The sequence below is a fragment of the Nannobrachium achirus genome (genome assembly GCF_963921795.1).
Source record: "Nannobrachium achirus genome assembly, chromosome: 14".
NCBI classification, from domain to species: Eukaryota; Metazoa; Chordata; class Actinopteri; order Myctophiformes; family Myctophidae; genus Nannobrachium; species Nannobrachium achirus.
In genome coordinates this window covers 54,448,018-54,461,931 of record NC_137821.1, presented here as the reverse complement: position 1 = coordinate 54,461,931, position 13,914 = coordinate 54,448,018, and the positions used below count along the sequence as shown (strand labels likewise).

Below are 13,914 nucleotides of genomic sequence, written 5' to 3'. Positions count from 1 at the left end.
TCATCCAGCAGTATTATTAAGAGAATGTACGGGGGCGCCCGCTGGCCTAGTGGTCCAGGCGCATAACGCATAAGCTCTGATGCCTGACAGCGCGTCGTGGGTTCGAGTCCCAATCCCGGCGGCCTTTGCGGCATGTCACTCCCCATCTCTCTCCCTGTTTCATGTCTACCTACTGTACTATCAATAAAAAGGCAACCAGCCCCAAAAATATCTATCAATCCTGTGTACAACGCACTAACTTTTCTAGCACTAATGTCCATAGTATATCATGTACTGTATACATCTGTATGGGTCAATCCCCAGCACTTCTTTATCGGTGTGAGTGGTTGAATGGTGACACACTCGGGACCAAAGAGTTTTATCGCGCTATTCTCTAATCCAAGACTTTTTTTGTTCTTAATCTTATCTGTCCATCCTCATTAGACTTTTGTTCCACAAACCAACCTTCCTTCACCACATCCTCTTTTCACCTCTCCCACACATACCACCGCAGTGCACGCACGCACGCACGCACGCACGCACGCACACACACACACACACACACACACACACACACACACACACACACACACACACACACACACACACACACACACACACACACGCATGCATCATGGACGTGCAGAGAATGTTAGAGAGGCAGGGGCTGACATTTCAGGGGGTGAACATATAGAAGATAGCAGTCCACCAAGCTCACTCCTTGGAGGAGCTCGGAGGTCGGCTATTTTTGGTACTTGATACCGCACTAAACACAGAGAGGGCAATTATTGCAACTTAATAAGTTCTGGAGAGTTTGGACAAGGCGATTCTCTTGAATGCTGCCTTCAGGTACGGCATGGAAAGAGGGGCATTTGCATTTCTTTCACCGTAGTAAAAACTGCATTCATGGTCTGGAGAGGGCACTTTTTTACAGGCAGATAAAAGGGCAGGGGCTCGAGCCCCCTTTGATGTCGACTGTGTGCGCGTGCCTGCTCTCTCCGTGTGCAGCATTAGAGTGATATATTGCTTCTCACCATTAGCTGGATGAGTGCTGGCATGTGGGAGCTGTTAACACAGCCAATTATCCACACACATGCAGTGTGTTACACACACACACACACACACACACACACAATCACACACACTGACACATGCACACACAAACACGCACGTGTGTTTGTCCACCGGAAATTACTGCTGTCGCTCGTCCACGGACGGGAGACAATGAGATGAATGTGTTTCTTTTAGTTTTTTTTTTACCAAGCTCATTTATTTTCTCCTTTTTAATCTTTTCCTCTCTGGATTGCTCTCTCTCTCTCTCTTCCTCTCTGTCCCTGTGTGATTCTCTCTATGTCACTCGCCCGCACACGTGCACGCACGCAGAGGCGCACACACACACACACACACACACACACAAATAGCCGAAGTGCTGGGTACGGGCTAGCCCTTGTTAGAATGAGTGCTGGGATGTGAACACAGAGGCAGTGATTTAGATCACTGGTTCTCAAACTTTTCAATGTCAAGGACCCCTAATTGAATGTGTACTTGGCCACGGACCCCCATCTGAAAAAGATGTTGTGCCAAGGGACCCCCATACGAGATTTATAGTGTTAACATTTTCTAGCCATCATTTATCTGGGGACCCCCTGGAACCACCTCAAGGACCCCTGGGGGTACCTGGAACCACTTTGAGAACCGATGATTTAGATGATCTGCCATTCTGAAATTTGACGCCATCACTGCCACTCAATCTCTATCTGTCTGTCTTTCTGTCTGTTCAGCAAGTATTGTGTAATAAAACTCAGCAAAAGATACCATTTAAAATATATACTATAATATATGCTATGTAATATGTACGATATATGTGTATATTCAACGAGAAAAAAATTAATTAAGGGCATTTTGTCTATAATTTCAGTTTGTCTTAGTTAGCTTTGTAAACACAATACAGTTTCAGTTAGTTATCTTTCAGATGTTCTTTTCATTCAGTTAATAAACGTTTTAAACAACATTTTAAGTTGTAGTATTCGTTATCTCGTTAGTTTCCGTTAACCATTAAAAAAAAAAAAAAAAAAAAAAAAAGTTTACCTACTCCTCCCACGAGGGAAATTCAGTATTTCCGGCCCAACCCAGCTGATTCGCTGCCCCCAAGGAGCGCGATGAGCAATTAGGGGTTAAGAATCAGGGACACACATCGACATTGCCTGGCCTGGCCTGGAATCGAACCAGGGACAACCAGGGGCGCTGGTTCCCCAGGCGGGCTCCCTAACCCAGGGTTTCCCAAAGTGGGTGCCGTTATGCCAGTCCAGGGGTGCCTCAGAATACTTTGATAACATTTGGAATTCATCAATATCACTTCACTATGCTTAGTGAAACAGTCCTGACTTGAGTTATTTTTGAGCGGTGGTCACAACGCTCCTATACGTGGCCGTGTGTGTGGGTCTGTCTGTCTCCGTCCGTGTATGTAGCCTAAACTTCGGCGCGTAACTAGTGCCGCACCATTTACGCCACTCGCGCAATATATACATCAAAATGTGCGGCTCGGCCGGGAATGGTGTGCTATTACCTTTCGTTCCGATCCGCCTTACCATGCCGACATAATCGGCAAAAAACGACGCTTAATTGTCCCCATTGACTTATAATGGGACAATGCAAGAAATCACTTTCAAGTATTTTTCTCTCGTAAACCATAGGAGCTACAGTTTCAAACCTCGGAGAGGAGATTCATAATGATTTTAAGAATGAATCGAAAAATAATTACATCACTCGGCCTCATGGTGGCGCTATAACGGCCCACTTTACGTTTTGCCCCGTAACTCTTGAACCGTAGATCGGAAAATTAATTTTTTTTTTCCCTGGATTCCTTGGGTCAAGACGCATCACCCCATATAGGCCGCGCCCATTTGCGCCAGGATAGATTTTCCGCCATCTTGAATTTGCTCCAAAACACACTTTTTGCTCCTTTTCCTACATATTTTCTTCAAATGTCACAAAAAACGGTACACATGATCTATGAGGTGGGTAAACCACCGCTCAGTTCACACGGGTGTGATTTTTCCATCTACGACAACTCTCTTCACCAAAAATAGACGATCTACAAGCTCACAACGCGTCACAGCGTGATTCGTTGTGAGCTTGTAGATCGGCTATTTTCGGTGAACCTTCCCCCTAGAATAGAGATGATGGGGTTCAAGTAGTTAAACGTCAAGTAATAAGGTTAGTTATTTTCAGTCAGTTCTGATGGAAACTGATATTTCTTCAATATGACGTAAGATTCTTTAAAAAAACTGCGTATTTTCTGGGGTGCCGTGGATGAAAACGTTTTTTTTTACAGAGGTGCCCCGAGTCAAAAAAAGTTTGAAAACCCCTGCCCTAACCATTGAGCTATGGCCGTCCGTAACAACCCGGTGTCCTTGTGTTCAGGTTTCGACTCCCTAGGGGAGCTCCTGAAGCCCACGGTCCCCACACACATGGCCCCCCACCATCACCACCACCACCAGCAGCAGCCTCTGCCCATGACCATCCACCCTGTCGGAGGCAAGATGCTCGCCAACGACCTGGACTCCTCTCTGGCCAACCTCGTAGGCAGTGAGTGGACACACACACACACACACAATCTGACGACATCACCGCCCCCGCCTCGGGCATTCACCAAATATTAAAATATTCGAATATCAAAGTCACTATTTGACGTTGTTCGCTGAAGTCGAATATTCGCTTATTTTTATTTTTGTATTGTTTTCCCTTTAGAAAATATATATTTTATAAAGCTTGGCTAGATAGGAAGTCATAAGGATTAGTTGTCAATGCCCCTGGTGGATGCATTTTTATAATGCTCTTTACCAGGGCTTCTCAAACCTTTTTAGGCCGTGATCCCTAAAATAAACATATTTGAACTGGGGACCCCCACCCTGACAAGCACTTGGAATTGTAGGTATTACATTTAATGTGACTCGGTTCCGCAGATAAATATTGTGAAAATAGCAGATCTACATGCTCACAACGCCGTTGTGAGCATGTAGATATGCTATTTTCACAATGTTCACCTCTTGCTTACTTAATATTTGACAGTTTGGCCAGTCCTGTCGAATATTTGACTATTCGAATACTTTGTGGTTGAATAATTCGAATACTAAAAATCACTATTCGTGAATGCCCTAGCCCTGCCCAAGTTTTTTTTTCTTTCTCGTAGATTCACACCCTACTTGAGCACACTACAACGTCACATGTCAAAAGTCGCTGATTTAAAAAACAGTAGCAGATTGGCGATTGTCCCGGACTAGTCCTGGTCCGTGGCAAATTTTAGGTTTTCTTTTTTACACACCTTTAGAAGTATCATCCCAAGTCCCAATTACTGAATGTCAAGTGTCCAGGTTTTCTTCACAATAGCCCCTTTTCCACTGCAAGGTGGAACCAGAACTTTCAGGAACCTGAACCATTTTTTGGGGTTCTGGTTTTGTTTCCATTGCACACGGCCTGGTTCCAGACGAGGTTCCTGGAACCTTTTTTAGGTCCTGCTCCTGAGGTAGAACTAAACTTGAGTTCTGGGAACCTATGGGCGGTGCCAGCAGCGCTGCTGGTCTTTTTTTGGGACCTTCTTGGTTAGTTCTAGTTATATGGAAACATAAGCAGAACTTGGTCCCAGAACTTCACAGGTTCTTGAAAGTTCTTGGTTCTGGAAAGTTCTGGTTCTAGTTCTGGGTCGGCCCTACAGTGGAAATGGGGCTTATGTCTATGGCACGTCCAACTAGTACTAGTGGTTCTCAAACGTTTTTATTTGCAAGGACCCGTTTTGGTTCCATTTTGAACACACTCTCAGAGTTACAGACCAGGTTATGGTCATTCAGGGCTAGCTCTTTATGTGTTTATGGAAATATGCGCTCATTTTGTAAGTCCGTTTACAAAAATGTCCACCACAAGCCAGCAGGGCGATGACCACTGACTGTCAAAGTGCACACTCATCCTGACTCGTTATCACAGAGTGTTAAGTAAGACATCCTTCCTCTAAGGAGCTATCAGAGGACAGAATGATAAGCAGGGAGGACAGTCAGCTGACACAGTCCAACCAGGCACCACACATACATGATTCTTTAACTGTCTCTGTGTGTGCGTCGATTCCTCTCCATTTCACTCCCCCATATCCTCTCTCCTTCCTCTTCACACATCCTTTTCCGCGGCCCCGTCATCTCGCAGCTCGCATAACACGCAAAGCATTAAAAAGCCTCATTGTGTTTTCCCCTTTTGTTCTGCTCTCTCTCTCCACAGATCTGCAGTTCGGCGGGACCGTGGCCAAGAAGTAAGCATCACGAGAAACGTGACAATAGTAGCTGTGTGTGTGAGACTCTGTGTGTGCTGTTACTGTATGAGTACCGATGATAGTTCACACACAGAGCAGTGTTCGTCCCCCTAGCAATATGAATAGGCTCTGTGCCATACTGCCTCCTAGATACCGCTGCCCACTATCTCATCTGTGCACAACACATAACTCAACACGCACACGGCGCGCAGTCGAGGCAATTTAACGTGCGCGCTCTTCACGAAAACAAGCGGTAACAAAAGGCATAAACACTCATAAAGTGTGGAAAGCCCAGATGCATTGCGTTAAATGTATTGTTGCTGATGGGCGGAAATCTCGCTATCTTTTTTTTTTTTTTTTTTAATTAACGCCCCCATTTCATTATACAAGATGTCGCACAAAAGTAGTGAAAAATCTATAAGATCGGCAATTCTCACAATACTAAAATGTGTTCTAATAATACAAAAGGAACAGTTTTGGACACAAGAGGTTTCCACCTGACTATATCATCACTGTCAGGCAGAAACCTTCTATTAGTGGGAGCGTTTCAGGCAAAAATCGTGCACTTTATGAAAGAAGCATGAAATTTGGCACACAGTTGGAACATGCCATATGGAAAATTTTGTCTCGCAGATTTGTCTTGGGAAACTTGTGGGAGCCAATCAAAGTTGGGCTCTCATAGACTTTACTATAGAGTAAAATAATACAAAAAATAAATATGCTTTAAGTAGCATGTGAGGGGTCAAACTAGGTGTTTTTCGGGATTCTGAATCCAATGCAAGCATTTGTTTTGCACGAAAAACATTCCTTTCTGAGAAACGGCCACCACAAAACTGTTGAAAAGTGATGACTCATCACTAAACCATACTTTTATCACTTATATGGGGTCCGTTTTTAGCCCAAGGAATGGTTTTCCTGCAAAATAAATGTTTGCATTGGATTCAGAATCCCGAAAAACACCTAGTTTGACCCCTCACATGCTACTTAAAGCATACCGTAAATGCTCTAATAATATCCTATATTTAATAAAGAACCGGACCTGCTTTAATTTCCGGGTGCGCAATTGAATTAAGTAATTAAGAGCCGACGCTCCAATAAGAGCCTCCTTTTTCCTCTTTTTTTTACGTTACGTATCATTCAGGAGTACCTTTCTCCACTCTGTCTGACTGTCACTCACATCCCAAGCCAGCTGTTACGGTGATTTACCGTACACTGTCTACAAACTGCGCAGCGATATTTGGACGCCGCTCATTTCACGTTCCGTTTGGCAAAGACGGATGACTTTGGCAACTTACCGGGGCGCGTGCGTGTGCGTAGTCCTCGCGAACATCGGCGTGGATGACGGCCGCACATGAGATCTTTAGCGTGGAAGTTTAATCCAAACAGTAAATGAAGCTCAATGAAGCTAATGCGGCTATACTAGTATCCATGCTAGTATCCTGTGGTTCCTGTTTACCAGGGAGAGTCGCATCTGAATGACGAAACGAGCCGCTGAGCTTGATGGGAAATGTAGTGCTTTTTATTCCCCAGCAGTATGCTGTGTGGACTGTATTCTATTCTGATACACATTATGAGGAGCTGATTTTCAGTATGAATTGGTTAATGCAATACAATACAGCAGAATGTTATCTCTGTATGAGCCTTTCTATGATGATTTTCCAATAAAAACGCTTTTCTTTATAAATAACCTAATATATAATATATAATATTTATATTTTTTTCCAAAAATACGGTATCTAATAAAAAAAATCTGATCTGAATCATTCTGATATTTTTGAGAAATAGGAATAAAAGCCTTGTCTCTTATACTGTCCTGCTTCCAACAAGAGCCTGGTGCCCGCTACTCTTGAGACAAATAATAGCCCGGGTTCCTATAAGAGAATTTACAGTATTTATTTTTTGTATTATTTTACTCTATAGTAAAGTCTATGAGAGCCCAACTTTGATTGGCTCCCACAAGTTTCCCAAGACAAATCTGCGATGCCCCTATAGCCAAAAATGTTCCATATGGCATGTTCCAACTGTGTGCCAAATTTCATGCTTCTTTCATAAAGTGCACGATTCCATCAAAATACTGCCGGAAACACCTGCACTATATATCCATGTTTCAAATTTGCATATAATATATTTTTCATAAAGTAAAGCCCTGCTTCATCATACAAGACTGGCACACAAAACAGATCTACAAGCTTGTAGATCGGCTATATGCAGGTATATGTTTGTGCGTGTGTGTGCGCGCGCACACGTGTGTGCGCGTGCATGTCTGTGTGTGTGTGCACGTGTGCACACAGGTAACCTTTGTTGTCATTTTGCTGACTAAGGGCCGGTTCACATTTGGCAGCCGTTCAGGTTCGTTGCAGACGGAGGTTATTCCAAGATGTAATGAGCGGTCTGGACAAGCGGCCAAGTATAAACTCCCCGACACTGTCATTGAATCAGACACAGGGGGGGTGCTCAGCGGTACCGTAGACTTTAGCATTTCTTGTTTTTATCCCACAATTTTTCCAACCTAATTTTCACCCAGTGCCAATTATCTAATGCGCCACCGTGGCCCTAAACGTTTACATTTCAAGGTCTCCCCTTAACTTTGACAGTATACATTTGTACACTGTCAGTGTCAGTGTTAAAGAATAGTATGGGTCAATAAAGACCCCATAAAGGAAGCCACAAAGTCCCTGGAATCCACTTTGAGAACCGCTGCACTCGACGTCTTAAGGAGGAACTGGCAGCCATTGTGTTAACATTGCATTGAGACTAAGACTAAAAGACTAATATATTTGATATTTAGTCCTAAGACTAAACAATTTCAGAAGGCTAGTCTAAGACTAAATGGTGTGTTATTCAAAAGACTAAGACTAAATCAAAGAATTAACCCCTCCTTGTGGTGGTGTGTGTGCATGTGTGTGTACCTGTCCAGGCCGGACATGCAGTGGGGCCAGCCGGGGGAGAAGAAGCTGACGGGCGGTCACAACTGGCAGAACAAGACCATGTCCAGCACACAGTGGGGCCCGGCACCCATCAACCCCCAGCCCATCCCCGTACAACATGTGGTGAGTGGAGCACGCACGCACGCATGCACACATGCATGCCCACACACACGCACACGCACATTCTTGTTTTTGCTACATACTGAGGACCTCCATTGACTTACATTGATTTTTCTTCCATTCCTGTGGCCTTACCCTAACCACTAACCCTAAACCTAACCCTAAACCTAACCCTAACCCTAACCCTAACCCTAAACCTAACCCTAAACCTAACCCTAACCCTTTACACAACCCTAAATTTAGTGAGGACTGCAAAAATGTCCTCACTTTCCAAAAATGTCCTCACACTGTTGGTCAAAACCTATTTCTGGAGCTCAGTATGTAGCAAGAACAATAACGCTCTCTCACACACACACATACACACACACACACACACACACACACACACACACACACACACACACACACACACACACACACACACACACACACACACACACGCGCACACACACACACACACACACACACACACATTTAGACCTTGAAAGTGTCAGTGTCACCTTTAGATTTTTAACCACTTTAAACACTAGTAAGACTCCCTAATCGGGAGATAAGTGTCCGTCAGGTCACATCTAGACCTATACTTTGGTGTAGAGGGGGAAAAGAGAAGACTAAGTACAAATTGAAAGGTCAAGTTTATTAAGTATTGACAGTTCAAGTGGTTAAATATCTGAAAACACAAATTGACATGAATCCAAAATACACTGACGATTGTGCCGTCAAAACAATGAAACTATATGGAATCTATGAACAGGTTGTGGGGGTCACTGCTTCATCTCTCTCCCAACTAAGGGGTCCTTGGCCTTAAAACGTTGAAGACCCCTGTACTATAGAAATATACTTTTTCAGGAAACCATTAGTATTTAGTAGACACTTTTAGAATATCTGGTCTAAATTGGTTAATATCCACATGGGGATGAATGCAAGTACTCTACAAACAATCACATGCATGCATGTACGCTCACACTCACACAGCAAAGGTCTTTGATGAACATGCACGTGCGCACACGCACGCACGCACGCACGCACGCACGCACGCACGCACGCACACACACACACACACACACACATGCATATATCTGTGTGTGTATTTGTGTCTTTGTTAACTTGCATGAGCATGTATTCCCCAGTGACGTTCTGCTTGAATGTCCTGTCTGCAGCCAAAAGAGAGAGTGAGAGAGAGTGTGTGTGTGTGTGTGTGTGTGTGTGTGTGTGTGTGTGTGTGTGTGTGTGTGTGTGTGTGTGTGTGTGTGTGTGTGTGTGTGTGTGTGTGTGTGTGTGTGTGTGTGTGTGTGTGTGTGTGTGTGTGTGTGTGTGTGTCAGTGGTGTAAAGTAACTAAGTACATTTATGTACAGTAGGTACTGTACTTAAGTACCATTTTTAAGTAGTTGTACTTTACTTGAGTATTTCCAAATCCCTTACTTTCTTACTTCTTATCCACTACATTTGGATCCAAATATTGTACTTTTACTCCACTGCTGTACATTTATTTAAAAACATTAGTTACTTTTTAGTTACTAGTTGCAGGTACAAAAACATTTTGTATTTGAGTACATTTTGAATTCTGGACTTTTACTTGTAACAGCGTATTTCTATATTGCATTATTGATAATTTTACAAAAAAAAAAAGCATATACTTTTACATCTGTGTGTGTGTGTGTGTGTGTGTGTGTGTGTGTGTGTGTGTGTGTGTGTGTGTGTGTGTGTGTTAGGGCATTCACGAATAGCGATTTTTAGTATTCGAATTATTCAACCTCAAAGTGTTCTGGCCAAACTCAAATATTAAGTAAGCAAGAGGCGAACATTGTGAAAATAGCAGAAAACGTGAGACGTTGTGAGCATGTAGATCTCCTATTTTCACAATATTTATCTGCACAACCGAGTCATATTAAATGTAATACCTACAATTCCAAGTGCTTTTCATGGTTCTTTTGACTTCCTATCTAGCCAAGCTTTATAAACCATGAAGAAATATATATATGTAACGGAGGTGATCCGAACCTCCCCACCCGGCTTCGAACCCGGGTCTCCCGTGTGAAAGTCCAATATCTTAACCATTACTCCAAAGGGATATCCCTATGGAATGAGGGCAGATACTAGACTTTTGAGGCTTCAGGCTGGGGCTGCGACTCTCTCCGCCACATATATATACAGTATTTTTAAAGAAAAAAAAAAAGCGAATATTCGATTTCGGTGAACAACGTTGAATAGGGGAGCACACACTGGACGCGGGCGGCTGCGCAGCGTTGCGTTGCGGTATCGACGCACGTGAAGTGCTGCGCGGTAACCCCAACTGGATGCGGTGCGCTGCCACACAGCATATCCATTTCCCCCGGTGGTGGTTCTCCCATGGTTTGAGAACCATGGGAGAACATGTTCACCGTGTGGCAGCGCTGGAAAAATAAAACAGCAGCGTATCGGCGCGGCAGGCGAGGCGAGGTGGTCTGAAATTCACTGGGTCTGAATCAGACCCGTGGCTGTGCGCGTTTGACGCCGCCGGTGTGGGTTAGTTCATTGAAAATAATGGGATCCGGTGTGTGTTCCCCTTTTGATATTCGAATATTCGGTGAATGCCCTAGTGTGTGTGCACGCGCGCACACTGAGCTCGCCAGCCCCTGATTGTCCTCCTGATCTGTGATGTGCAGCTTCTGGCTGACAACGACAAACTGTCACTAACACTTCCTGTCTCCCTCTCTTCGTCCTCCTATTCTCTCCATCTCTCTCTCTCTCTCTCTCTCTCTCTCTCTCTCTCTCTCTCTCTCTCTCTCTCTCTCTCTCCTCCCTCTCTCTCCATTTCTCATTCCTGGCCATTTCTCCTGGACTTACATTCTTTTCATTTTTCTCTCCCTTATTTTCTTCATTTCCTCCTCCATTCCTCTCCTCTCTTCCTCTGTTTTATCATTCCTTTCCTTCCTGCTGCCATCATATTTTTTTCATTTCCCCCCCCCCGTCTACTTTCCGTCTGTTTCGCTTCATCATCCAATCGCCTTCCTTCCTCCCTCTCACTTCTTTTTGCTTGATCTCGTTCTCTCTGGTCACTCGTTCATTCACTTTCACCTTCGCTCCCTCCATCTGTGTCTGTCCTGTCTGTCCTTTCTGTCTGTCTGTCTGTCTGATCTGTCTGTCCTGTTTCCCTGTGCTTTCTTTCCCCGGGGGCAGAATGGAATGTTCTATGCTAGTTATGTAAGTATTCATTCTCTGTTCACAAACACTTCTTTTTTACAACAAGGTAGTTTCATACTGCTGCAGTGGCGTCCATTCAGCAAAAAGCTGAAGGTATGGCAACATGACTGGTGTCTTGGCGCGCGTGCAAGACACCAGTCATGTTACCAGTCATGTTGCCTTAGAAACAGTCATGATGATTTTTTTTTTTTAAAAGAAGAACCCCTCGAGAAAATATATGTGCTCGGATATAAATTGCCATGACTCTCCCCATGACTGTAAAACAATTCAATGACCCTCCCAAAGACATAAAAGAAAAAAGAACAACCCTCCCTAGGAGTGTCACAATATGTTGTGCTATGATATATTTTGATATTAAAATGTGACATTAAGTATAATATTTAATAATTTGTAGTAATGGTCGACATTGTCTGCATATAAAAATTGACTATTTGATTAATACAAATTTGTATGACTCCCCTTGGAATAAAATTAGAAAGGCATGACCCTCACCTATTTTTCTCCAGGGGTACCCTTCTTTAAAAAAACGACCTGTCCCTAAGAAGTACATTTTATTGGCAGCTGCCATACCTTGGCATACCCAATTGACGCCTCTGACTCCTTTTACAACGAGGTAGTTTTATACTGCTGTGAAACCTCCCCTGTCTGCTCCTCTCTCTCTCACCTTGAACTTCTCTCTCTCCTCTGCATTCCTGCCAGTCACTTGTTTAAAGTCTGGAGCCCCGCTCTGTTTACTCTCTGAAATAACATCCTCGGCCCCTGTGCGTTCCGCATGCCTTCAGCGGACGCAGCGCGGGGCCACGCATAACTGATAAGTTCAGAGTCTGGCTGGGGGTTGAGAAAAATGGAAAATGATCCTCGTACAATACTGGAGAAAATAAAAAGAGATTTATGAGAATTGAGCTGCTCAAGGATTTACTTTAGATGGATGGATGGATTTAGCAACAGAATAGGTTTCAACGTATCCACCTGTTTCCGCAAGACATTACTGTAGCATTATCTGCAGGACACTTCCGGTTAACAGCAGACATACAAGCTCACATCGCGTCGCAGATGCAACCGTTGTGAGCCATAGTTGTGAGCTTGTAGATCACACTCGGCTGCGGCGCCGGAAATGCTGCTCGCCTTCTGCGCAATGCACGATGGGATGTTGGAAAGTTGTGGATATTCTTAATAATAGCCAACCAGTTCCTTTCTGTGTGGAGTTTGCATGTTCTCCCTGTGTCTCCTATGGTAGATACCCACACAAAAACATGCAGTAATCCTGGTCTCTATAATGCCTCCCCCTGGCGGAGAGGAAAGGAACTGGTTGGAATAAAGTGTTCCTTCCACGCACTACGTCCAAACTGAACGTTGTCTCCTGTCAGGTGAAAAGAAGCAACTTGCACTACTCGTGCATAGAAGGAAGCATGAGGTCAGTCTGTTGTCTCCCCAGGCGTGGCAGAGGGAGAGCAGAGCTTAGGCAATTGGCACTGGGTGAGAAATGGGTTACAACATCATGGGTTCAAATAGAATCTGGTGAAATGTTGTTGTTGTGAACCTCTTGACAGGAACCAAATAATCTGTATGAATTTCGAGCTGTCTGCGCCGGTGTGTCTTGTCTGTGTGCGGATTCCAAAAGTGGACATTTCCACGCGTCAGTCAAAGACAGAGAGAGGCAGAGATAGAAGGGGAGGGAGTGAGGGAGGGAGGGGGGGGAAGAGCGTGCCGCTCAAACTGTGAAATGGTCAATTTTCCACAAACGCAATCAATGAATAAAACACCGTTTCGCCTGCCCCCTTGATGGGCGCATTGTTCTCAATGCGTTGCACACCACATGTCAAGACAGCGGGGCCGCAATAACAACCAGGGGCGGCACAAGGGGGGGGGGGGGGGGGGGGGGGAGTGGGACTGAGTTACTAGGGCCCAAGGTGGAGGGGCCTTGATTATTTGATATACTTTTAACTATAGAAAAATAGCAGATATATACGAACTCACAGCGCGGCACCGAGTGCTTGTAGATCTGCTATTTTTGAAAAGTCGTGAAAATGTGTATTTTTTAAGCGAACATTTGTAACTCAGATTTTGGCTTCTGGGGGGTCCCTGGAACGATTTTTTTTTAGATGAGGGTCCGTGGCCAAATCCATATCATTTTGGGGGTCCTTCACATGAAAAGGTTTGAGCACCACGGACATAGAAACATAGTTTTTTTCAAAAAACCTTAGAAGGACTTCAAAATCTTCAAAAATAGCAGATCTACAAGCTCGCAGCGCGGCACTCGGTGCCGCGCTGCGAGCTTGTATATCTGCTATTTTTCAATAGTTAAAGCATTCACGGGAGTTCAATCCTTGTACCCAGGGCCCAGAATTTGGTGCGACGCCCCTGATAACACCTGACACGCAGGCATCTCAAAGCCCTCACCGTCCTCA

The 13,914-nt window shown here is 44.3% G+C and overlaps 1 protein-coding gene across 1 annotated transcript in view; it reads left to right on the top strand.

The window, feature by feature from the left end:
• The window catches only part of LOC308298144 (phosphatidylinositol-binding clathrin assembly protein-like), a 110,031-nt gene that overhangs the window by 77,855 nt on the left and 18,262 nt on the right, over positions 1–13,914 (top strand). Inside the window, exons 6-8 of the mRNA XM_080741700.1 lie at positions 3,403–3,567; positions 5,245–5,277; positions 8,177–8,325. Coding sequence (XP_080597826.1) covers positions 3,403–3,567; positions 5,245–5,277; positions 8,177–8,325 — 347 coding nt within the window. The remainder of the gene's footprint in view (positions 1–3,402; positions 3,568–5,244; positions 5,278–8,176; positions 8,326–13,914) is intronic.